The sequence below is a fragment of the Choloepus didactylus genome, chromosome 1 (assembly GCF_015220235.1).
Source record: "Choloepus didactylus isolate mChoDid1 chromosome 1, mChoDid1.pri, whole genome shotgun sequence".
Lineage (NCBI taxonomy): Eukaryota > Metazoa > Chordata > Mammalia > Pilosa > Megalonychidae > Choloepus > Choloepus didactylus.
In genome coordinates, this window is record NC_051307.1 from 163,954,071 (window position 1) to 163,980,383 (window position 26,313).

At 34.3% G+C, this 26,313-nt stretch overlaps 1 protein-coding gene across 4 annotated transcripts in view; it reads left to right on the plus strand.

The window, feature by feature from the left end:
- Window positions 1-26,313, plus strand: part of ACAD11 (acyl-CoA dehydrogenase family member 11) — a 76,790-nt gene that overhangs the window by 14,915 nt on the left and 35,562 nt on the right. For all 4 annotated transcript variants that reach the window (XR_005218111.1, XR_005218112.1, XM_037844771.1 and 1 more), the window contains 9 exons: window positions 1,748-1,912; window positions 10,590-10,731; window positions 11,564-11,685; window positions 13,140-13,246; window positions 14,928-15,054; window positions 18,147-18,224; window positions 18,943-19,081; window positions 23,835-23,942; window positions 25,454-25,552. Coding sequence is in view for 2 of the 4 variants with exons in the window: in XM_037844771.1 (XP_037700699.1) it covers window positions 1,748-1,912; window positions 10,590-10,731; window positions 11,564-11,685; window positions 13,140-13,246; window positions 14,928-15,054; window positions 18,147-18,224; window positions 18,943-19,081; window positions 23,835-23,942; window positions 25,454-25,552 (1,087 nt within the window). In the remaining 2 variants the exon portion in view is untranslated. The remainder of the gene's footprint in view (window positions 1-1,747; window positions 1,913-10,589; window positions 10,732-11,563; window positions 11,686-13,139; window positions 13,247-14,927; window positions 15,055-18,146; window positions 18,225-18,942; window positions 19,082-23,834; window positions 23,943-25,453; window positions 25,553-26,313) is intronic.

The following is a 26,313-nucleotide window of genomic DNA, read 5'->3' on the forward strand; positions in this document are numbered from 1 at the left end:
AGTTAGGTAAACAGGTATTTATTAAGTATAAGTGTGTGTTTATACCTACTGAGTACTTGTAAAATATCAAGAAAATAGAAGGTAAGTCTTCTCCTAAAGGAAATTATGGCCTTTTCTGGAAAGCCTCTACATGAATCTCATGTACATAACAGTTTGAAATGTTATGAAAGAGTATGCCATTTAGGATTAAATTTTTTGGTATTCATCATGAGAGCTATACATTCAGAGAGTGGAGATTTGTGTGCCCTCACTTTATGTGGGGAAAGCTTCCTGGAAGAGATGTGTCTTGAAATGGGTATTTAAGGGAGGAAGAAATTTTGAGTGATGGGGAAGAGATAGTGAGCATTTCAAATCAAAGGAACAGCAAGAGCAGAAACTAGAATACAGGTTACCAGGGACCAGGATAGGGGTTAGGAAATGGGGAGTTAATGCTTAATTGGTATAGATTCTCTGTTTGGGGTGATGGAAAAGTTTTAGTAATGAATGGCAATGATGATAGTCAACATTGTGCATGTAATTGACAGCACAGAATTATATATCTGAATGTGGTTAAAAGGGGAAACTTTAGGTTGTGTGTATGTTACTAAAAGAAAATTATTAAAAAAAAAGCTATAGGACTGTACAACACAGTGAACTCTAATGTAAATTATAGACTATAGTTAGTAGTATAATAATATTCTTCCATCAATTGTAACAGGGGTACTACACTAATGCAAAGTGTTAATAATAAGGGGGGAATATGTGGGAACTCGGTATTTTCTGCATGATTTTTCCATAAACCTACAACTTCACTAAGAGAAAAGAGGGGGTGGGAAAGAGCAGAGATGTCTGGAACTGTTTCCCATTTTAATCATGTCATTTTGGGACACTAAGGAGAGAGAGAAGGGAACTAAGATTTAGAGAGAATTCATAATATGCCAGTCTCATGCTAGGTGTGTTGTAGACCTTCTCTTTTTTAATCTTTGCAACATGGAATAATATCTGTTCTAAGAAATAGATATTATTACCCCCATTTTGCAGATGAGGAAACCAAGGCTTATAGGAATCAAGTATAACTAAGTGGCTTCGATATAATAATAAACCTAGGTTCAGTCCGTATTACTCCAAAGATGAGGATCTTTACTCTATTGCAAGGTAAAGATACCTTGGGGAGAGGGGGAGATATAAGCAAATAAATAATATGGTCCCAATTGATGGAAGACTGAAACTAGGTTGATTTGTTTACATTTGTTTCCAAGAACAGGAGAATGTCTTTGCACTTCTCAATACTTGTAATAAATTAAGAAGATTCTATGGGTAGTAAGAAAGAGTATTAAAATGAAAAGTAAAAATAAAAGCCCCCCTTCTTCCAGTCACCATATTCACTTTTTCAGGGATTACCTTTCTTGTGCTCCCTTCCAGAAGTTTTCTGTGCCTTTTTATCTGTTTATGTGTGTGTTTGTTGTCCACTCTTTTTTCCTTCTTCCACAAAATAGTTGCAGAATAAAGATTAGAACTTGCATTTCCTGATGCCTAAGCCAGTATATTTTTTTCCCTGATAGGCTAGGCAAGTAAAATGGAAGGGAGACTTAAATATTTAAGTGTTTTAGGCTGATATGCATGTTTTGGGCTAACAAAAGTATCACAGCGTCTTGAGCATTTAGGTGTGAAACCAAATTTGATGTAATTAACATTTATTTTGTTTTATAATTGCTGATTTTTACACTTCATTTTTGGCTCCATCTTTTTTTTATTTATTTATCTTTAGGTATCAACTTGGACAAAGCAATATCATGCTGCAGCTCATCAGGACATCCCTGCCATGGACCAGCTATCTGAATGGCTAATGAAACACCTACCAGATAATGATAGTGAAGAACGTTTGATTCATGGAGATTTTAGACTAGATAACGTAGTTTTCCACCCTAAGGAGGTATTGTGAGCCATGTATACAAAACGGAGTTGGTCTGATTTGGGACACAAATACAGAGTAGACAGTTTCCCCAGAGCACCGAAGAAGCCCACCCCAACTCCATTCTTACCCTGCAGCTTAGGACTGCCTTCTTCACTCAAAACTTTTACAAATGAGTCCTGCAGATTTTCTGGCATAAATAGCTGCCTAATTTAAGGCTGGGTCTAATCTTAAGCAATATCTGATTTACTGCTTAGAAAGGAATTAGGAATTTCACTTTCATGTTGCTGTTTGTTCTTCAAAGTTTTTTCATTGACTACTTAAAATGCTTAGCTTATCTATGTTCTTGCTCTTTTTTCTGATTCATTTTCATTTCTTTGTGTTTCTTCCCCCATCTCATGAGGAATTTTTTTGTTTATTTTAAGCTCAGCAAAGACAGAATTCTAAAAAAAAAAACCTCAAAAGCATTGCATGAGATTAATGTAACCTTGTTCTTTGTAAAGGTTACACAGTGTAATCTTTATAAAGAGTACATATAAATCAAAGCTATAACCCTCCACTGAACACAGATAATAAAGTTGAGCATTAGAAGAATATGATTGAAATGAAGAAATTGCTTTGGTTCTCTCATTAACTTTATGCTCTTCAACAGGCCACTTGACCATTAGTATTCTTACATTACTGAGAAAAAAATAAACTAAATTCTACTTCTCTTAGAGGAAGATTTTCTGGGTTCATTAGTTTTCTCAGAATGCCAAGATGGTTGAGGGCAGGAAGAGCTACTCTAAATTCATGCGCTAAGCTTCTGGGTTTCATGTGCATAGGAAGAAATCAGAGGGAAAATACCATTATAAATTGCATTATTGTCATTATTCAGAAAGAACTACATTAGTTGAAATACCAAAAATAATGTAATATAAAATCATGTGAGCACATGGTTAATACCAGCAGGAGAGAAAATTTTTCATAGAAAAGCCTGTTTTATGTATGTATCGTACATGTAACCTTTTCTCAGTTGTACCAGTGAATGCTGAATTCTAACTTTGTTGAATGTCTACCCTTAGAGTGGGAAAATTAAAGAATGCTGACTTATAACCTGGAAAAATTGTAAAAGCTTATACCTTAAAACATAGCAGAATCTGGCCTATGTTTGATCTATGTCATTTGATATATCTTTGAATAAATCAGAAACTTCTATTTGTTCTGTAATAACTATTGTACTTCCCTAGTCTTTACTTAAATAAGGAAAGACAATTCCAGACCTAGGTCTCTTACTAGATTATGTGTTGGCTACTAAGATGTTAAAATTTTAGGATTAGTCATAATATGCTGAAAGCAGTGGTAAACTAGAGTGAGCACTAAATAGTTTTCCCCTTTCTTGTTTAATCTCATATTTAAAAACATTTCTATGCACATATTTTTATATGCAGTAATCTCCTAGTAATTATTAATTAAATAAAATTAAATTGATTTATACCTTTTCTGGAAATACTTTAGCTAATTCTCCATGGCAGTGGCATATGGTTGGCAGAGTTCAAGTAAATTAGCATTTACTCATTACCAACTACGTGCTCTAAATCATGGGGCTGGAAAGGAAATACAGCTTTTAATGAGCTCAAAACATAGATGGAGAGAAAAGATACCCAGGTTACAGCAGAGAACAATATACCTAAGTGCTAAAGAATATCATACAAGGTAAATTACAGGAGCAAGGAAAGAGAGAAAGATATCCACCATGGACTGTCATTAATTAGGAAATATGAATACATTAAAATGGAATTTTAGTTAATAATTCATCTTTCTCACCTCTTTTTAAAAAATGTCTGCAGTAAATAGGAAATTAGATTTTCTTTCTTCATGAGAGCACTCTACAAATTAGAAAATCAGCCCTTGGATTATAGTGAGTTGAATATGTATTATGTCTGTGCTTACAATATGGATTCCTAGGGCTATGATTGAAAACTCTTTTAATTTGAAATTAAGGATTATGTCTTTAATTCATTTTTTTCTTACCTTTGCCCCTAGAATCTATATAGTAGATGCTCAGTAAATAATGACCTACTAGACTAGAAGCACCTTTAAAACAGTGACTGAATCTTATTCACTTTTTTTATGCTGTGTCTAGAAAGTGTACCAGGAATGCAGTAGGTGCTTACATGATTCTGAATGAATCTATGTTGAAGGAATTGATTTTAGTTCATTTGTCACCAAGTAACTATTTCCGTTGCAAATATTTATACTTAATTTTCATTTCCTAGCAGTGTGACCTCAAAGCAAAGTACGTAACGCCTCCCTGTGCCTTAGTTTCATTTTAACTTTTAATCTTGAAATAATCGTAGACTCACAAGAAGTTGTAAAAATAGTATAGAGAGGTCCTGTGTACCCATCACCCAGATTTCCCCTATAGTAACATTTTACATAGCTATAATACATTATCAAAACCAAGAAATTCACATTGTGTACCTTTTAAATTGAAAAAAAATTTTGCAGGGTTGCTAGGAAGTTAAAATGAAGTCATTGATGTGGAGCATCTAGCTGGCACCTGGCACATAGCTGGTGCTCAACTTTTTTCAACTTTCTTCTTTTCCATTCATTTCCCCTGTTTTTCTAGTCTACTTTTCTTAAGACTGCTTATCAAGTTCCATGCTTCAGAAAAATATTAAGGTGAAAGGGAATCTTTCATAATATGTACTAAACCTTAAACAGTGGTTGTAGGGAGTGGCATTATAGGGGACTTATAAGTCGTACCATTCTGTAGTGTTCAAAAGTGTCATTTCTTGTTTTTTTTTAAACAAGCATGTTTTATTTTTATCCTCAGAAAATAGTACAACCATTAAGAAAGAAAAGAAAAACAATTTAAAATGATAAACCATCCAGGAATGTGTGGAGTAAGCCAGTAAATGATTACTAAAGGGAATGGCAGAGCAAAAGCATATTGCTCAGTTTTGCAATCCCCAGTGGTTTTCCAGTTATTTATATGTAAAGTATTTGAAGCATGTTTGAGCTAGTATTTCAGTAGCACAACATGCTCACTGCAATATCTAAAAGAAATCCAGTTTTTCACCTGGAAAATGCTGTTGGTTTTTCCAAATATAAATTTTGCCCATCTGGTAGACTATTGTTTAAGATTTTAGGATTTAATCTAGAATCTGCATGTTGCCATTTTAATTCAAAAAACAAATATACTGGAGACAGAAAATCCATAGATATTTCATCTACATTCATTAATTAGTAATCAAATGTATTTACGATACCAAATGTATGTATACTGCTTCTTCTGAAGTTATCTGCCTTTGTAGGCTTTTATATATTAGCTTATGAAGAAAACTGATTTAATATGCAAAATAAAACCTAAATTGTAATTGTATTTTCCTTTTAATTTCCCCATTGTCTTTTAAATATACATGTAGTAGTAGAAAAGCATACTTATAAAATTTTATTTTATAGCTAGAAAAGGTATAGGGATTGGGTGTTTCTTCAACCTTTTTACTTTACTTAAAAAAGATTATTTTTAATGTTCTTTAGTATTAAAGCCAGGTTTTGATCAGGCCTGCAAACTTTCAATACTGTATAACTCTTCTACACTGTACTGTTTCTTATCCCCTGCAACAAGTCAGCTTCGGTGATCTAGAAATTGAAGCTTCTTGTCTTTGACCCATCCTCTTTACTGTCTACTTTTCTTATTTCTTTGTATCTCCCCTGAAATGCTGCAAGTTTGATTGTTCTTTAGTGCCCATGAACCCCTCTTGACTTAACCCTGCCAGGGCCATGTGGTCATCAGTCATTTCAAAATCTGCCTTCTTTAGTTATTTAATTAATAATTTCTTATTGTGGATGTGTGCTACTAATCTAAGAATTATAAAGGTTCCTGGACCTTAGATTCCTTATTAATCCAGAATCTTCTCACCCCTTGACTTTATACTATCTCCAACCCTGACCTTGGATCATCATAATTTTGCTGCAGAAAAGGCTGAGATCTATATATGCTGTGTAATTTCATCTAGACTATAACTTCATCTCTTAGTAAAATCTGTGACATTTTAAAATTAGTGGTATTTTAAAATCTTTTCCATTCTTCTCAAACTTGCAAGTTACTTTATCTCCCCTAGACACCCACCTTCAGCATATGGTCTTGCCTTCTACTTGACTCATTTTTGTGCCCTTAGTCACTTTCCAACACAGATTGCTTACTGGGGATTACATGCCCCTTGAAGTTCTTTTGTTGCTGTTGAAGATGTGTTAACCCTCTGCACACTATTCCCTTCATGCAAATGAATGGATGACATTTTTCTTAACCCTCGTTGCCAAAAAAGTTGCCCTTTTTCAGCAGCTGGTTTGTTTTTAATCTACATATGCTATAAACACTGTGACTGATCATGCTTCCCACTATGTTTTTACTGCCCACACTAACAACCATATATGGTCTTGTAACATTCAATTTTATGTAATAACCTTTCTCCCGGCTTCATTTTTTTTTACTAAAAACTCTATTATTTTCTTCTTCTCTGCTTTTTTCATCTATTGTTTGTCCTATTGGATTCCATGTGTTCCTTTTGTTTTGAAAAAGTAATATATATAAATATTAATAAGATTCAATAGTTTGAAAAGCAGACATAGAAAAATAAACCTCTGTAGAAGATAATAAAAATGTGGAAAGTTTTCAGTCATATATGAGGTTTCAGAAAAAATGTCAAAAATCACTTTATTAATTAGTTCTTTGGCAGCAGCAAAATGAACTAGTAAAATTGTTCATCTCAACCAAAGAATTGATGGTGAGCTTTTTACAGCTCTAAACACAAGCACTGATAGATAGGAATCTAAAACTATTGCTGACTGATTTACACTAATGAAACAATTTGATGAACCACTGATTTTTCTCTTTGGCCATTGTTTATAGCTTTGTGTTATTACCTAAAAAATGTTTCCGAAATCTTGAAACTTAACCCCAGAGAAGTTAAGTTAAAAATCTTAATTTTTAAAAAAGTAAATATTTGTAGCATAAAGAAGTATCTCCTTTTCTTTGGGTGTTAAGATCAGAGATAAATAGAATGGCATAAGAGAAAATCTAACTAGTACAGTAATCTATTGGTTAAAAGCATTTTCTTTTTTATAAAAAGTTCATTTTTCTCATTTTCTGTTTATTTTCTAATGATATGGGTTCAATTTTTCCCCCACACACTTTCACCCCTCCCCTGAGGCAGTTACATCACTAGCTTCTTCTGTATCCTTCCACAGGTATTCTATTATTATGTATTTTGGTAAGCCTCCTCCATTTTTTTTTTTTTTGGGGGGGGGGGTGAGGTGAGATAATTGAGATTATTTAACAGTTGTTCTTTTTATCTTCCAAATTCTCTACTTCAAAGAAAATCCACCCTGTTTTATTTTGGTCTCAGAACAAGAGATGTCATTTATTTCAAAGTGAAACTCTCTTCAGTTAATTCCTATTACCTTCTTCCAAAATGTTGGGCTCTGGAAGGTACAAAAGTTAATAACTAATTCCTTCTAGTTGAGAGTACAGAAATAGACCCTCACATCTGTGGTCAATTGATTTTTGACAAGGCTGTCAAGTCTGCTCAATGGGCAAAAATAGTCTCTTCAGCAATTGGTGCTAGGATAACTGGATATCCACATGCGAAAGAATGAAGGAGGAGCTCTATCTCACGCTATATACAAAAATTAACTCAAAATGGATCATTACCTAAATTTAAGAACCAGGCCTATAGACTCCTAGAAGAAAATGTAGGTAGGCATCTTCGGGATCTTTTGTCAGGCAATGGTTTCTTAGATTTTATACCCAAAGAACTAGCAAAAACTACAAAAAATAGATAAATGGGACCTCATCAAAACTGAAAATGTTTATGCATCTTAGGACTTTGTCACAAAAGTGAAAAGACAACCTACTCAATAGGAGAAAATATTTGGAAACCACAGATCTGATAAGCATTTAATATCCAAAATATATAAACAAATTCTACAACTCAACAATAAAAAGACCAATAGCCCAATTGAAAACAATGGGCAAGACACTTGAATAAACATCTCTCCAAAGAGGATATATCAATGGCTAAAAAGCACATGAAAAGATTTCAGCATCACTAGCTGTGATGGAAATTCAAATCAAAACCATGTGATATCATTTCACACCCACTAGAATGGCTACTATTTAAAAATATATATATTATAAGTCTTAGAGACAATGTGGAGAAATAGGAACACTCATGAATTGCTGGTGAAAATGTCAAATGGTGCAGCCACTGTGGGAAAGTTTGGAAGTCCCTCAGAAAGCTAAGTATAGTTTTACTATATGATCCAGCAATCCCACTACTTGGTATATATCCAAAAGAATTGAAAGCAGGGACTTGTACAGGTATTTGCAAGCCTATGTCTATAGCAGCATTGTTCACAATTGTCAAAAGATGGAAGCAACCTAAGTGCCCATCAACAAAGGAATGGATAAACAAAATGTGGTCTGTACCATACAGTGGAGCATTATTCAACATTAAAAAAGGAGTGAAATTCTGGTTCATGGGCCAACATGGATGAATCTTGAAGACATTATGTTGAGTGAAATAAGTCAGACACAAAAGAACAAATGTTTGATCTCACTGATATGAAATAATTAGAATAAACAGACTCATAGAGTTAAAATCTAAAATATTGGTTACCAGGGGCTAGATTGTAGGTAGAGAATGGGAAGTTAATCCTTAATTTGTACAGAATTTCTATTTGGGTTGATTGTAAAGTTTTAGAAATGGATTGTGGTGATGGCAGCACAGTATTATGAGTATAATTAACAGAACTGAATTATATATGTGAATGTGGTTAAAAGGTGAATTCAGGTTATATACATGTTACTAGAATAAAAATTAAAAGATAAAACATAGGACTGTATAATGCAGTGAACCCTATTATAAATGATAGACTATAATTAATAGTACAGTTATAAAAATATTATTTCATGAATTATGATAAATGTACCATACTAATGCAAGGTGTTAATAACAGGGTGGCATATGGGAAAAAATGCACCTAATGTGAACTGTGGACTCTAGTTAACAGCACAATTTTAATATTCTTTCATCAGTTGTAACAAAGGTACTGCACTAATGCTAAGTGTCAACAATAGGGGAGTATATGGGAACACTATTTTTTGTATGATTTTTCTGTAAACCTACAACTGCTCTAATTTTAAAAATTTTATAAAAAGGGATTCCTGCCATTTAGGAGTTCATAGTCCAGTTGAAGATAGTTACTTGAACAAATAATTACAATACAATATAACCGCAACAATAATTACAATACAATATAACCACAACCACAACAATAAAGTCAAGTTATGGAGGAGAGTGTGATTAAGTTTTCCCATAGTAATAATAACAAGTTTTTGATTGCCTACTATATGCCAGGCTCTGTACTTTTTCATTGAATAAATATATATTGGCCACCTACTAGGAATCGGGTACTTTGGTAAGAATTGGTTGACAAAACGGACACAGTATCTGCCCTCATTTAATCCTCACATTTAGGGTTGAGAAAACTGAGGATCAGCGAGGTTAACTACCCTGTCCAGGGTTATAGAGTCAGTAAATGGTGAAGGCGGTATATGGGTCTGTTAGATTCCAAAGCCTATGTTTTTCCAAAAAGCTACAATGTAGAAGTTTACCAGGAGAAAAAGAAAGCACAAGCACACACAAAGTAGTAATTTGCATTGCCCATATGAGCTCTGCTGTTTTATATGGTTTGGATAATCTTGTCCGTATTATTGCTGCAGCCTCCTCACTTGCCCCCCTACAATCTATTCAAAACATAACAACCTGAGAGACCTTCTTAAAACACGAGTCCTATCATGTCACTTCTCTATTGGATGTTTCTTTCCCTGTGAACCGTCTCCTCCTGTCTTATTCCCTTGAAGTAACCACAACCATTGCTATCAGTTTCGTGTATTTCCTTTCAACTTTGGCTTTTCATTTATTACTTTTTCTTTAAACAAAAAAAATGGGATTATACTATGCTTATTATTCTATAAATTGTTCCTTTCCCCTTGTATATGGAGTTGAATGCCTTGTGTTCTTAACATAAAAATATGCATATCCCCTTGAGATGTGTTGTTACAAAGGAGAGGAAAGTTTTCTGTTTTATTGGTTCCAAATTACATAGTACTTCTTTTGTCATGTTGCTATATAATGGTACAGTTTTTATTTATAAAATATTTGTAATAATTACTGTGCTTTTGCATCTACAGCCTGAAATAACTTTCTTAAAATCACTATTGACAAAATAGTGTAATATTTGTTACGTAGTTGGATTCATCACCAGAGCAAGCTTTTAATTATACTCACTGTAGTATGGATTCTTGTAATATATGTAATTAATTGTTAGAATTTCTTCTTTACCACAGTTATTCCCATTTGAGACATTTCAACTGGTGTTACTCATTAGAAGAGATAGTAAGGCTCTGTAAGGTTAAAATACAGAAATGTCATGGAACCAGAGGATTTGGCTCTATACAATCAGGGCTAATTGGTTATTTGATAAATGAGAGGTGGCACTGTGGGTAAAGACTGAAAACCACAGATCCAGATTGGCTTTTGATAGAAAACATGACTTCAAGTGTGTTTTATTTCATTTATTTACTTATTTTAGTTGGTTTGAATTTTGACATATTAAAATTTTTTTTTTTTTTTTTTTGTAATTATAGTCCCGAGTTATAGCAGTACTGGATTGGGAGCTTTCAACCATTGGTCATCCTTTGTCAGACTTGGCTCATTTTTCCCTGTTCTGCTTTTGGCCAAAGACAGTTCCAATGATAAACCAAAGTTCTTCTTTTCGAGAAAACATAGGTATGAAAACAATGTTGCTAAATTGCTATTAATATGATTGTCTTTATTATTATTCACAATTTAACATTTTTAAGATTATCTTGCAACTTTAGAAAATAGCTTCTATTTATTTCTTGAAAACATTTCTAAATCATTTTATTCTTTATTGACTTTTTTGAGCTTAGCATTCCACTTTTTGTAGTTGTTTTAGTTTCCTGGGCTGTTCAAGCAAATAGTATGCAGTGGTTTGTCTTAAACAATGGGAATTTACTCACTCTCAGTCTGAGGCTGGGAAAAAATCTAAATCAAGGAGTCATCAAGGCAATGCTTTCTTCCCAAAGACTAGAGTCCTGGGGCTGGCTGCTGGCGATCCTTGGTTCTTAGTCTGTGGTGTGGCAAGGCACATGGTAGCATCTCTGGGTCTCTCCCTTCTCTTCTGGATTCTGTTGATGTTCAGCTTCTGGATGCACCTTCTGTGGCTTCTCTCTGTCTGAATTTCATTCCACTTATAAGGGACTCCAGTAATAGGATTAAAACCATCCTGATTGAGGTGGGCCACCCCTTAACTGAAGTAATCTCATTGATAGGTCCTACTGACAACCGGAATGGATTAAATTTAAGAACATGTTTTTTTGGGGTACATATAGCTTCAAACCACCACAGTAGTTTATGACAAAAGTTGATGTTTTGTATGTGATATCTTTTGGGAATTAAAATTTAAAACATGTTTTGTTATGTGGACTGATGGTTATTATATTCTGCTATATATATATAAATATTTGCAATATTATGACATTTTAAAACATTCACCATGGCATTTTTATTAAAGTTTATATTTTGTGCTGTTCTATAGGGATACCATCAGTAGAGGAACTGATTTCAATATATTGCCGCTGCAGGGGAATTAATTCTATTCTTCCTAACTGGAATTTCTTTCTTGCTCTTTCATGTTTTAAAGTGGCTGGAATAGCACAGGTAATTGTTTTTAACTTGTGTTTGATCATTATTTATTAATATACTGTTGACAATATTTTCTGGTATTCTGAGGTTTTATATTCTTTATCCTTAGATCATTTTGCTTTTCATAATGATGAGTATCAGACTTGGGTAAAATATAAATCCAGAATTTACGGAATAGAAATATGGCAAGAGACAAATTTTAATTGCAAAATGTATTATCACTTTTTGGTATAACAAAGTTTTAAAAAGAAAGGAGGCAGAGAGAAGGACATAGGGACAAAAAGAGAAAAGCATGTAGAATTGGTCATTTCCTAAATATCCAACATAAGAAAGAACTTAAATCTTATTTGATGGTCTCTGCTTCAGACTAGAAAGCCATTTATTGACCAGAGCTGATGATGAGGGAAAAGTGATCTTTGTGTTTCCCAGAACCTAGCACAGGACCTACCATATAGAAGCCCCTTAATATATGTTTTTGAGTAAATAGATAAAGGAAAATTTCCATTTTCCAATAATGTCCTATTTATGTGGTTAATTCTGAGAGGGAACTGAGCATAAATTCAGTTTTTGTAAATATATTTTATCTAAATATATATCTAAATGTATTTTAATCTAAGCAAATGCATTCTTTATTATGCCAATCTAGTTTCTTATCCACAATAAGATACCAAATCGGCTTTGAATTTTGAAATCTTTCTATTTTATATAGAAGTTTAACATGGGTTATGATTTAAATTATTATATACATCATAAACTATATAGAATGATCATAAAATTCCATTCCAACTAGAAATACGAAATTGGAAATACGAAATTGGAAATGATGGAAAAATTGTTACAGTGTTTTATAGCATAAAGAATTATTTAAAGAAGATGGGGGGAAGGGATGTTGTATTATGTTGGAAGCACAGAATATAGAGAATTATGAAAGAGAAAAATGATTAGCTTTTAATTAATACTGTTCAAAGGAGACAGTTTTACCTAAATCAAAGTTTCTGAAAAATAAGATAAAGTATTCTTAGAAGTCATCTTATTGCCTTTTCTTTGATTTTATAGTTTTTCTTTTGGTTTCTTTAGAAGATTTCTCCCCACTCTGAAGGAAAAGTAGTGATCTCTAGAGGCGATGTTTAGTGCAGGTTTGGTATTTTTCGTAACTGCTGAGCTCATTTTCAAGTTTGGTTTGAGTTCCGGTTGCAGTTCTGCTATGATGAGAGTGTGTTAGCTAGATGATACAAATATGACTCTTTAATTTAAGGGGTATAATTATCCCTACATGTAGAATAATAGAATTGATAGTCTGATTTACATCTTGGTACCCTGAGAGCTTAGTTAATAATGTGAGTCAATTTACTAGAATCTGTTCTCGTGCTGGGTGACCCACATAGATGAGAAACAGTGGATAGACAGATTGGATAGCTGAAGGACAGTTTTCAATGAATTTTAATTGCTCTATGTGAATTTACTTATAGGGTGTATATAGTAGGTATCTTCTGGGAAATAATTCATCTGAGAATAGCGTTCTGTTTGCCAGTGTTGTGAAACCTTTGGCAGAAACTGGTTTACAGCTTTCAAAAAGGTAAGCAAAACAGATTTCTTGGCTAATTCAAATTAGAGCCTTTATTGTACCTACAATAGTTATGTGAAGATTATAAACTTTAGGAGAATAGGAATTATTTTATTGCTTAAACCGTAATCACTGCTGTAAATCACAATTGTTTGTTTGATAAATCTTGTTAATGAGTGTTCTAGTTTGCTGATGCTGCCAGAATGCAAAACACCAGAAACGGATTGGCTTTTATAAAAGGGGGTTTATTTGGTCACACAGTTATAGTCTTAAGGCCATAAAGTGTCCAACGTAACACATCAGCAATTAGGTACCTTCACTAGGGGATGGCCAATGGTGTCCGGAAAACCTCTGTTAGCTGGGAAGGCATGTGGCTGGCATCTGCTCCAAAGTTCTGGTTTCAAAATGGCTTTCTCCAAGGATGTTCCTCTCTAGGCTGCAGTTCCTCAGAAATGTCACTCTTAGTTGCACTTGGGGTATTTGTCCTCTCTTAGATTCTCCGGAGCAAGAGTCTGCTTCCAACGGCTGTCTTCAAACTGTCTCTCATCTGCAGCTCCTTTGCTTTCTTCAAAGTGTCCCTCTTGGCTGTGGCTCCTCTTCAAAACATCACTCACAGCTGCACTGAGTTCCCTCTGCCTGTCAGCTCATTTATATGGCTCCACTGATCAAGACCCACCCTAAATGGGTGGGGCCACACCTCCATGGAAATCTCCAATCAGAGTCATCACCCACAGCTGGGTGGGGTGCATCTCCAAAGAAACACTCAAAGAAATCTAATCAAAACTGTTAACATCTGCCCACACAAGATTACATCAAAGATAATGGCGTTTGGGGGCACAATACATTCAATCTGGCACAATGTGTGAAAAGAAAGTGAGCTCAAATATAAAGAAAATCCTCATATTCATAATGGAAAGAAGTTTTTTTTTGCTAACTTGAATGTATAAACTCTTAATGATATAGATAAAATTGTCAAATGTTTCCTTGTGATATTTACATTATTTATGCATATATTTAAAATTACACATTATATAAGATGATTTATTAATTTAGAAATACTGCTCTCTTCCACTATCGTGTTTCATGAAACTTGATTCGGACGTTTCATAAGCATCTTTAACATCAACATCTCCATCGGTGGAGCACTTTTTAAGGCATCTAACACACTTTGCCAGTCACCTTTCCATCCAAGTAGCATGGTATACAGCATTCACTAATTACATGTATGATGCTGTCCCTGGAAATTCTGCCTAAGCCACAATATCCATGACATAACATTTTACATTTCATTTTACAAAGAGTAATCTTTGCTCTCTGCAGCATAACCTCCTATGTGGCATATCATAATGACCTTTGAGAGTCTTGTTTCTAATGACATCCAGCAATTGTGTTTGTGAGGCATATATACCTAGGAATTTAAATTTGTGACGTCAGTAAGAATTCAAAACTTGTAATAATTGAGGTCATGCCAGGCTTATATGTTTTGCTTAAGCAGTACCTTAAGCATTAAAGTTTAATATTCAAAATAAAGTGATTCTGCATTCACTGCACAATATGAAACACTTTAAAAGAAACAAAATAAGGCAATTCCTTCTGAGGGATTTTTTCAGAGGCTGGAGGAGACATTATATTTGGAAATATATAATAATGATTTGGGGCCTCTTTGTAATCTTTTTTTTTTTTTTTTGAAAAGAACTTTTAGTACTGCACTACCACAGAGTGATACTACTGGACGGTTATTTGAACAGACTGCGAGAGGCCAGGAAGTTCTTACTAGAGTGAAGCATTTCATGAAACAACATATCCTTCCAGCTGAAAAAGTAAATATTATATTAAACAACAGAATGTATTTCTGCTAAAGGACTATTGATGAATTACTTTTGTTATCTCTGCTTCTTGGGGTATACAGTGAAGACTTTCCTAGGTTTCCCCTCTTCACCCTAGCACTGAGCTGGTACAGAATTTAACCCTGAAAAATTCTAAGCTTTTAAAAAGTGCCCAACGAATGCCACAGATAAGTCAGTGGAATTAATCATAAAGATGTAGTCAGAAATTGGGAAATTGTAAATGTATTGCATAATATATTTCTTATCAAACGCAACAGGATTGACTATTTCTATGGCAATATGAGGAATGGAAATAATAAACAACCCCAAACAGGAAATCTTCCAATTTAACTGACTTCCTGATAGAAACAGCATGTGCTTTTTGTACTGGTGCCTTTGCGTCCTTGGAGTGTTCACTAAATACAGCAGTACTCTAGAATAGCCATGCTACAATGAAAGGAACATTCTTGTATATTGCTTATGCAACTCTAAATTGGTACAACAAATTTGGGAAGTAATTTGCTAATATGTATTAAGAGTTTTGACGATGTTCATAGCTTTTAACCCAGTAATTCTACTACCTGGAATGTTGAAAAAAATGTTTGCTGAGATGTTATCAAAATATTGGAAAATGCTATTATCGTCCAATATTTTAGTTCTCTTGAATCTTTTAATATCATAAGTTAAGGATTATTATTATTATTGTTTTATGTAGCAGTTTTACATTTAGATTTACCCACATATTTGTCATTTCATTTATTTGCTGTTCCTTCTTGGAACTCAGATTTCCTTCTCTAGGATCAAGTTCCTTTAGGGAGACTCTTCTAATAAACTTTTCTTTTGTTAAATTATTCTTTTCTTTCCATTATTTTCTTTTCTTTATTCCTTCCTTTCTTTCATAATGCGATTTGTAGTAGTAGTTGTGGTGGTGGTGGTAAGTAGTAATAGTAGTAGTAGTAGTAGTAATACCTTCATTTTTCCCTAATTTTTGAAATATAGTTTTACTGGATATAGAATTCTAGGCTGATAGTTATTTTCTCTCCACAATAGAAGATATTATTGCACTGATTTCTGGCTTCAATTGTTGTTGTAGGAAATCAGCTCTCAATCTGATTGCTCTTTCATTATCATAACTACCATTTTTTATCCTCTCCTTCCTTGTAAGAACTTTTCTTTTTCTCTGATATTCTGCAGTTTGACTATGTTCTTGCTTCATTATACTTTCTGAATTTAAGAATGAGTGTCTTTTATCAGTTCTCAACAATTCTTGGCTATAATTTTTTTTTAAATTGCCCCTCTCCTCATTTTCTTCTGCTAGGACTCCGGTCAGACTTATGTTAGAACTTCTCTCTATATTCACCACATCCCTTAACTACTCATAGTTTCCTTCTTTTGAATTTCTGTGCTTCCTTCTGAATGATTTCTCCAGATCTTTCTTCCAATTTAATTTTTTTCATATGTATCTAATCTACTTTTCAAACCATCCACAGAGCAGTGTTTCTCAAATTTTGGAGTGGATCAGAATTGCCTGGAGAGCTAGTAAAGAACACAGAAGCCCAGACTCATCGGAATAGGTTCTTGGATTCTTGTGTTTTTACTAAGTTACCTGGTGATTCTGATACACACTAGAATTTGAGAACCATTGTCATACAGGTTTTAAGTTTAATTACAACTTCTCTTTTTCTCAAGTTATTCTCAGTTCTTTTTCAAAATTGCCTGGTTATTTTTGATAGTCCTCTGTCACACTTTTAATTCCTGTCTTTATTCTTGAAATCTTCAGAACACAAGTGTTTTCTATATCTGATCATTAATCTATCTGTGGTCTTTAGGGAATGTGACTCTATTTTGTTGAATTATTGTTTTTGCTAACTCTTGCTAATGGTGGTTTGTTTCCTTGAACGTTTAGTAATTTTTCATTCCAAACTCATGTTCTTTAGAATGGAATTTTATCTGTGGGAATTATTGAAGTCTTTTGTTTAAAGCCCTTTCACCTGGAGAAGATTTTCTTTTGCTTTTGCCAGGTGCTTGTAGACTTGCAGTCACCCAGAAATGTTGTAAACTTAATTTTTGACTTGAGGTTAGGGCCCCACAGGTCTGTGAATTTATAGCCCAAACTTCTATGAAGGCAAGTTTGAGGTTAGGAACATTTCTTTTTTCTATTCTACCCAGAACTAAGAACTGTGTATTGGCCTATGTCCCCGTGTTCTATCTGTGAGGGGTGGTTTTTTTTCTTTTTATTCCACTTAGATTTTACCTCTTAGGCACCCAGACTTTGGTGGGTGGAGTGGTGATCTCTAATCTACCCTCTTGTCCTGTTTGGGACATTTGGTTTTGTCTGCTGACCCCTGCCTATGTGGTCCATTAAAATCCAGGGCCCAGGCTATTGTGGATCAGCCTACTACCTACGCTGCACAAACTCAGCTTCAGGGCTCACTCACAATTGAGGAGTAAGGCTTCTCTTGCACCTAGAGTCTGAAGAATTCCCTCATTTTTCTTTCAGCACAGCTATCAATTACTAAATATATTTGTTTATCTTTTTTACATTTTATCTAGCAATTTTAGTTGTGCTATACAACTAAATGTAACAGTAACTTTTTAAAAACAAAGTTCAATAACAGAGTCTGTAATATACAAATTAGGCTGCATGGTATTCTGTATATGGTTAATGATGAAGACAGCCTGTTACCACTGTTCAAGGAAAAATATGATCAAAGCTACCCACCACCAGCTGTCACTAATTAAGACTGAAGTTTAGGCAGGACACTTGTCCCACATGGTCTTAATCCAAATAGCATGTTCCTATGAACATCTAGTGTGCCACATTGCTTTAAATGAGAGACTCAAATCTTGGTATAAGATTCTGGAAGTCTATTTTCTAATATTGAGGCAACATAATTTTGTGAATAGCTACTTTTGGAATTTTATGTGCTTCCGTATCTGGTTTTAAAAAGAAATATTACTGATTTGATAGCAGCTGAAAAAACTTCTTTACCTAAAAATGTTTACTTTGGGTGTTAGCAGTTTATGACATTGTTCACTTTGTATTGACTTTAGCTAATGAACTTTTTTCCTTTTATCACTTTAAGGATGTAATTGAGTTTTATGTTCAAAATGAAAATTCAGTGGACAAGTGGAGAAAACCTTTAGTGATTGATAAACTCAAGGTAAGGAAAAAAGGAAACTTAGCATTAGAAAATTCATAAGCAAGTGTTTCTTTGAGATCTTAGATTTTTGTTGTTGTTATATATGTAGAGGATAATTATGTCATCAGTAACTTTTTAAAAAGAAAGTTCAATAACAGAGTCTTTAATATACAAATTAGGCTGCATGGTATTCTGTATATGGTAAATGATGAATACAGCCTGTTACCACTGTTCAAGGAAAAATATGATCAAAGCTACCCACCACCAGCTGTCACTAATTAAGACTGAAGTTTAGGCAGGACACTTGTCCCACATGGTCTTAATCCAAATAAAATGTTTTCAAATAATAACAGCAACAAATATAAGAAAACAAATGGCACAAAATAGTATGTCTGGCATGATTATACCTAAATATGGGAGATTCTAGTAATGGCTATGATTAAATAAAAAGTACCCAAGTAAGCAAATTTAGTTTTTCAGCCAAATCTAAGGAAGCTTGGAGGAAACAACATCTATATTTTACAGACAAGAAACTGTTGATTTATAATGATTTACCAGTTGGTTTTGCACTTTGTGGGGAACAGTGAAATAAATAACTCAGTATGTGTTTTAAATTTCAAAAAGCATAAATACCAATATGTTTTTAAAATTAACTACTTTAGGTCATGGTAAATTATATTTAATAATATACTGGTAAATTATGTAATAATATACTCAAGCATATTTATCACCTTGACAGGAAATGACCAAAGCAGAGGGCCTCTGGAACCTGTTTTTGCCAGCTGTAAGCGGTCTCAGCCAGGTGGACTATGCCTTGATTGCTGAAGAAATAGGAAAATGCTTTATTGCTTCAGATGTTTTTAACTGCCAAGCACCAGGTTAATACATTACTTAAAAATAGAGCTTTCTCTGATATTTTGAGCAGTATTTAAAATTTCTCTATTTCATGACAATGAGGAAGTGTTTCTGCACAAAGTTATGAATTTGTAAATTTGTCTATACATTTATGTTTTGGTTACTTTGATCTAAAGTTCTTATTAAATTATTCCTTTGTTGAATATCATTACATTAAAAGTGTTGGTGAACAGGTTGCACCCAGAGAAACTGGGAAAACAAGGACCATGATTGAGGATTGGATGTTTCCAGGACTAGGTGGAATTAGTAGAGAATTTCAAATCTTTTGTTTAGCCTCTCTTCCTCTCCAGTCATTCTCCAGTTGTTTCTTGGTCACCTACTAAATACCAAGTACCGTTCTAGGTCCTTGAAATACATCAGTGAATAAAATACAGAAAGATCCCTGCCTTCCTGGAGATGACATTCTAATGGAGTGAGACAAAATTAAACAAAAGGGAAATAAGGAAATTGTGTAGTAAGTTTGAAGATGAAAAATGCTTTGGAAAAGAAACAGAGCAGGGTAGGGGGAGTCTGGAGTGCTGGGGAGAAAGGGAATATGGGTTACCATTTTAAATAGAATGTTCAGCATACACCTCATTGAAAAGGTGACATTCTCTAGAGACTTGAGAAGGTTAGAGAGTTAGAAATACTGATATCTGGGAGAAGAATGTTCATAGCAGAGGAAACAGGAAATGCAAAGACCCTAAGGCAAGATTGTGATTGTCATATTCCATGAATTGCCAAGGAGGCTAGAGTGGCTAGGAAAAGAGAAGAGATCTGAGAGGTGAAGGACATCGATTATATTGGGCCTTATAGGGCAAGGAAGGGCCTTTGCCTTTACCCTCAGTGAAATGAGGACCTAGTAGAGGATTTGGTACAGAGCAGTGACAAGATATAACTTCAGTTTTAAAATAATAATTCCAGCTGCTATGTTGAGTATTGACTGAATGAGGAAGGAAGGGAAGCAGCGAGTCCCTTGCAATAATTCTATTGAGAAATGATGGTGGTTTGGACTGGGATCACAGTGAAGGGTGTGAAAAGTGGAAGGATTAGAATCTTCCCTAAATATATTTTGAAGGCAGAGCCAAGAGGATTTTCTGATTGTACATGACATACTAATAGAGAAGTCAGGGATGAAAAGGGCCTTGGCATGAACAATTGAAAGGATGAGGGAAGGAGGCCTTTTCTTCTTCAAAAAAGATGAAACAGAAGGGGTAAACCTGGAATGTAGTCTATTTGGAGTGTTTGCAAACACAGATTTGCAGAAGAACCACATAAGGATCTTTTTAAAAATCCAGATTCTTAGGTCCCATTCCTGGGGATTCTGATTTAATAAGTCCAGGGTAGAACATGGGAATCTTTATTTCCTTTTTTTTCCCAAGCCCTCTTGGTTGTTTTGATGCAGTTGATCAAGGACTAGCACTTGATTTGTAGTAGAAGGATGATGGTAAAATATTCTGACAAGTCCCTTTGCCAGTCAAGCTGTCAGTATTGCCTTTTGTGCTTGTTGTATGGCCCTGGCGCTGAAAGCTCACCCAAAAAGGGTTAATGCGGGGTGAAACTCCAAAAACAGGTGTAATGGACTAAATAAGACTTCTGAGAGAAAATGCAGTCTGCATTTGGTAAAGTGGTTCATACTTAACTTTGACTTATTTCTTTGGAGCTATTAAAATAGTTCATAGATTTCCAGTGATGACTGACTTGTTTCTGATTTTGTTTTTCCCTTTTCCAAACACTGATTTATCAAATTGCTGCTGTTCTAAATTGTAATCAGTGAAGCTGTTGTAAAAGTAAAGAAATCTATCCACAGAACTTCTGAAGATTTCCTCTCATTTGTGTGAAGTTATAAATCATCCTACATAGGTAGCATGATATTGTGAAAAGGGATCTGAACTGTTAGTCTTTTAGTTTAACACTTTTTTGATTGCTACTCTTAGTAAGTGCCCCAGTATTGTAGCATATGTAGTTGTGTGTGTGTTTGTGTGTATACTGAAACAAAGGTTTCATGAACCAATGCTTTCCCTTACTACATGAAATGCACTCAGATATTTCCTGAGTCGAATCTGATGTAGTCTGTATTATTCTACTTCATCTTTTTAGAAAATGCTAACCAAACCCCATTCAAGTTATTTCATGATCCACCACTTGGTCACAATATGAAAAATCATGCTACAGAAGGCATCATTTGAAGACATAACTCTGCCATTATTTTTCCATTTTACCTATGAACACACTATTCATTTAATGATCGCAGATTTTTTCTATTATTAAAATTTCATGAGTCTATCATTTGTACTATCTAAATGATATCATCAGACTGCTGAAATTTTTAATTGGGCAGGGAAATACATTTTCTTTGATCAAGGTATGATCATCAATTTTCTTAAGCAAACAAGAAACAAATCAAAAGTGGAAAACTAGGTATTTTTTCTTTGTGGTGGTGATGTCTTCATGAAGGCCTCGGGGCATTGTGTTTTGGAACATTTCCAAAGCAGGTAAAGAGGGGAATATAATTAAATTCTCTTCAGTAGTTGGGGTGGTTTCTTAAGGATAAAGGATAAATTTCAACTCATGCAACCCAAGTATTCCCCAAATAGGTATAAAAGCTCATGGGAAATAGATGAGTCTTCCAATCCGTCATTTTTTTTTGCCCCTCAATAAGTCATACAATATTGTCTATTGGAATGTTGAAAAATAGCAATTTTAATCCTAAAGTTATAACTAGAAAATTTTCTTTGCCTTTGGGCTGATATATTAAATGGAAAAATCCTTTTTGTAGAAGTAATTTATCTAGGCTTTTTTCCCCAATCCATAAATAATATCTTTGCTTTGCCAGATTCTCAAAATAAACTGGTAATTTTGGGAAAGTTTTTGTTGACTATTTACCTCATTTGAAGTATAACAAGAAACGTTGAATTTAAAACAGGCAAAGAAAATAAACAATTAACTTCATTAATTGTAACTTAAGAATTATTTTCTCCCTCAGTCAAAAAGAATTTTAAGCCTGCATTAATTTACTAGGAATTTTATGCATTTTAATATAATTTTGGCTCAGTTAGGAGTATCTGAACACAGTACAAATATACTCTCAGAGACTTAGATTTAATTCAGTCTTCATAGATCTTTCAGCAACTGTCCTTGAAGTCATTATAAGAGGTAATATTGAGAAATTCTTCCTCAAAATCTTATGGGCAATAAAGAAAAAGTTTCAGAAAGTATTTTTAGAAATTTCATAGGAATGAAAATCAGAGAAAGGTATCTAGAGCATTTTGTTCAGTGGCAGACTTGAAGCATTCCTTCACACCTGAGGGTGATACTATTGTACTCAGCCTCATGTACTAAACACCACCCTCCAAGGATTAGAAAGGGTCTTTGAAGTTACTACCACCCTTTTCTATCCAGGACAGCAAGATAGCTCAGCACTTTTCTAGGTGCTGTGGGGTGCACAACCATAAGAACTTTGCTATGGGTAAAGAGACAGTATTTACCATGTAAGTTTGGAGGAGGAGATATTTATGACTGGGTAATCAGAGATTCTTCAGAGGAGGTGGCTCATATAGGAATTTACTTATGAATGATAGGTAAAATTTCACTTGAGAGAAGGCCTGGCCCAAGGAAATGAGTGGAAATTGAGGAACAGTAATAGATTTAAGGCCTAAAGTTTCAGTAAAAAGAGTAATGTGAATTGTTCTCAAGGAGCATTGCAGTCATTCCTAGCAGGGCATATTGGTAAGAGAGATGCAAAGATTTAGGCGAGTGTTCTAGTTTGTTAATGCTGCCAGAATGCAAACCACCAGAAATGGATTGGCTTTTATAAAAGGGGGTTTACTTGGTTACACAGGCACAGTCTTAAGGCCATAAAGTGTCCAAGGTAACGCATCAACAATCGGGTACCTTCACTGGAGGATGGCCAGTGGCATCCAGAAAACCTCTGTTAGCTGGGAAGACATGTAGCCGGCGTCTGCTTGAAGTTCTGGTTTCAAAACGGCTTTCTCCCAGGATGTTCCTCTCTAGGCTTTAGCTCCTCAAAAATGTCACTCTTAGTTGCTCTTGATGCGTTTGTCCTCTCTTAGCTTCTCCGGAGCAAAAGTCTGCTTTCAAAGGCTGTCTCCAAAATGTCTCTGTAAGCTGAAGCTCCTCTCTCAGTTCCAGTGCATTCTTCAAAGTGTCCCACTTGGCTGTAGCAAGCTTGCTCCTTCTGTCTGAACTTATATAGTGCTCCAGTAATTTAATTCAGACCCACCCTGAATGGGTAGGGCAACACCTCCATGGAAATTATCCAACCAAAAGTCTTGTCCACAGTTGATTGAATCACATCTCCATGGAAACACCTGAAGGATTCCAAAATCAAATCAACACTAATATGTCTGCCACACAAGATTGCATCAAAGATAATGGCATTTTGGGGGACATAGTACAGGAAGTAAACTGCCTGCCTCAGTAATTAAGTTAGAACTCATTAGAACCATGCTCCAATGTGATGAACTGGACAAGAGTCTGTGATTCAGAATCAATTGAATAAATATGGGCCAAATGCCATATATTGTTAACTAGTCATGATTTGCCATCAGTGTAAATTATATATGTTGTATATTTAAAAATATTTTTGTTAGCAAGCATTTGTTTTAAAAAGACACATAAAAAAAAGACATGTATGTATAATCTACTTAAAGTCATGAATTTCATATTTGGTAAATGTTAAAATGCAAAATAAATGCTTTCCCTTATTATATATAGACTCAGGGAACATGGAAGTACTCCACCTATATGGAAACGAGGAACAGAAGAAACAGTGGCTTGAGCCTCTGCTTCAAGGGAGCATTACCTCCTGCTTCTGTATGACAGGTAAAGGAAAGGAAATCAACACACTCCCCTTGTGGAATCAGCCATTCAGGAGTTATTAGGGATGAGCTGAAGAAATGTGGGATTGGCTTTGTGTTTCAGCCAAGTTTTTCTGTGTCCACAAGTTTGAATATGTTTGTTTTGAACACAGTTTAAGTTTTGATATTTTTAAATATGCAGAATGAAATTATCCTTAATTTTAAGATGACAACCAACCAGGTGATGCTTTCTGGAAACCTGCTTTAGGTATTAGCAGCAGAGTAATACTAGTTTCATAATATTTTCACTTGTATTTCTAAAATTGTCATCTGTGGAGATTTAAGGTATTTTTTGCTTTAATGTATAAAATATTCATCTTTGTGATAATTTTGTATTCATGTACAAAGTACTCAACTCTTCCATAAACCCATAAAAATAGAACTTTCACCAATGCTGACACATGGTTTAAAGTATAATAATGTGGGGAAATAAAACTAGGAACATGTTAATAAAAATAGACCTGGTTGATGTATTTGTACATAAGAAACAGTAATTAAGAACTCTTCAAGGAATACAGTCATCACTTTGTCATTGAGTTTAGAATTAGACTAAATTTCATTTGACCATGATTTTTAAGTGCTTTCAATAATGACCAGATTTATTACCTTCTGTAACATTGCATAGTCTTTTATAATAGCAAAACTAATCTCTATTTAAATAAAAGGTATCTCTTGAACACCTGCAGTATGATGTTTTGTCTACAGTGCACTGATTGGAGGTTCAAAAATAAATAGAGTGCAAAGCCCCTTTTCTCAAAGAACTGGGTCTCTAGTTTTAGAACTAGAACATGTGAAATATCCAAAGAACTTATTTAAAAGAACAGCATATTAAGAAGTGCAGATTCCTATGATTGAGAGCTAGGCTGTAAGTGCTAAAATGCCACGTGGTCAAGCAGTTATTTAAGGGTGTCCATGGAACGAAAACTTTCTGAAGATGGTTAAATGTTAAGCAGGATATTAAAAATGCAAAGTATGTAAGTGGCGAAAGCATTCCTAAGGGAATTTGCAACAGTTTCTGACTAAGACAGTAAACTATAGAGTGAGGAAATCGGGCTCACCAGTTTTTAGTACAGATTTCCATTTTGAGAAGTAGAGAACAATGATTTTTATCTATTTTTGATGACTGGAGAAAGACTTGAGTTTATCCCAAGTCATATATCAATGGGGAAGCCAAGAACACAATTCAGAATGCCGATACCCATTGTTCTGGAATACTTTATTCATCCAATGACCCATTTATGGATTTATTTACCCATTTATTGGATGACCCATTCGTTCATTCAGTGCCCATTTATTGAATAACTACTATGTGTAGGTGATGGGAGAACCAGGGTAGAATGAGGAAAGAAAAGGGAGATGAAAAAGACATGGATGTCTCTGTCCTCAAAGAGTTTGCATTCCCTTATCTAAGTTAAGTCTCTTTTGCAAACTGATCATATCTGCCTGCTGGTAAAGTCACCCTTTGCTTATTTACAGAGCCCAGTGTAGCTTCAAGTGATGCAACAAATATTGAATGCAGCATTAAGCGAGATGGAGATAGCTATGTAGTTAATGGCAAGAAATGGTGGAGCAGTGGTAAGTGTTAAGAATAATTTTTTCATTCAATGGATTTTTCAATTGTGCCAGACATAGTACTAGAATAATACTAGAATAATTTCACTATTATACTTCTTTAAATTCTGCCTTTAAAAGTATTTTCAAATTTAGAAATGAATTATTTGTTGCTCAGGCAACAAATAGTAGATAAAAGGAAAGGTAATTTTAAAATAACATGTCTTGATTAAGTGATGTGTATTTTAAGAGCAGAAAACATGCATTTTCTTAACAGTTTGTGAGAGATCAAATTTCTATGAGTGTATACTATTTCCAACCAATGTAATATCTATCAATACCTGTTACATGGACTATAATGATTTTTATGTAATTTTTTTAAAATTCAGTTTTATTGAGATATATTCACGTACCATACAGTCATCCATGGTGTACAGTCAACTGTTCACAGTACCATCTTATAGTTGTGCATTCATCACCCCAATCTATTTCTGAACATTTTCCTTACACCAGAAAGAATGAGAATAAGAATAGAAAATAAAAATAAAAAAAGAACACCCAAATCACCCCCCTCCATCCCACCCTATTTTTCATTTATGTTTTGTCCTCATTTTTCTACTCATCCATCCGTATACTGTATAAAGGGAGCGCGGTCCACAGGGTTTTCATAATCACACTGTCACCCCTTATAAGCTGCATTGTTATACAATCGTCTTTAAGAGTCAAGGCTACTGGGTTGGAGTTTGGTAGTTTCAGGTATTTACTTCTAACTATTCCAATATATT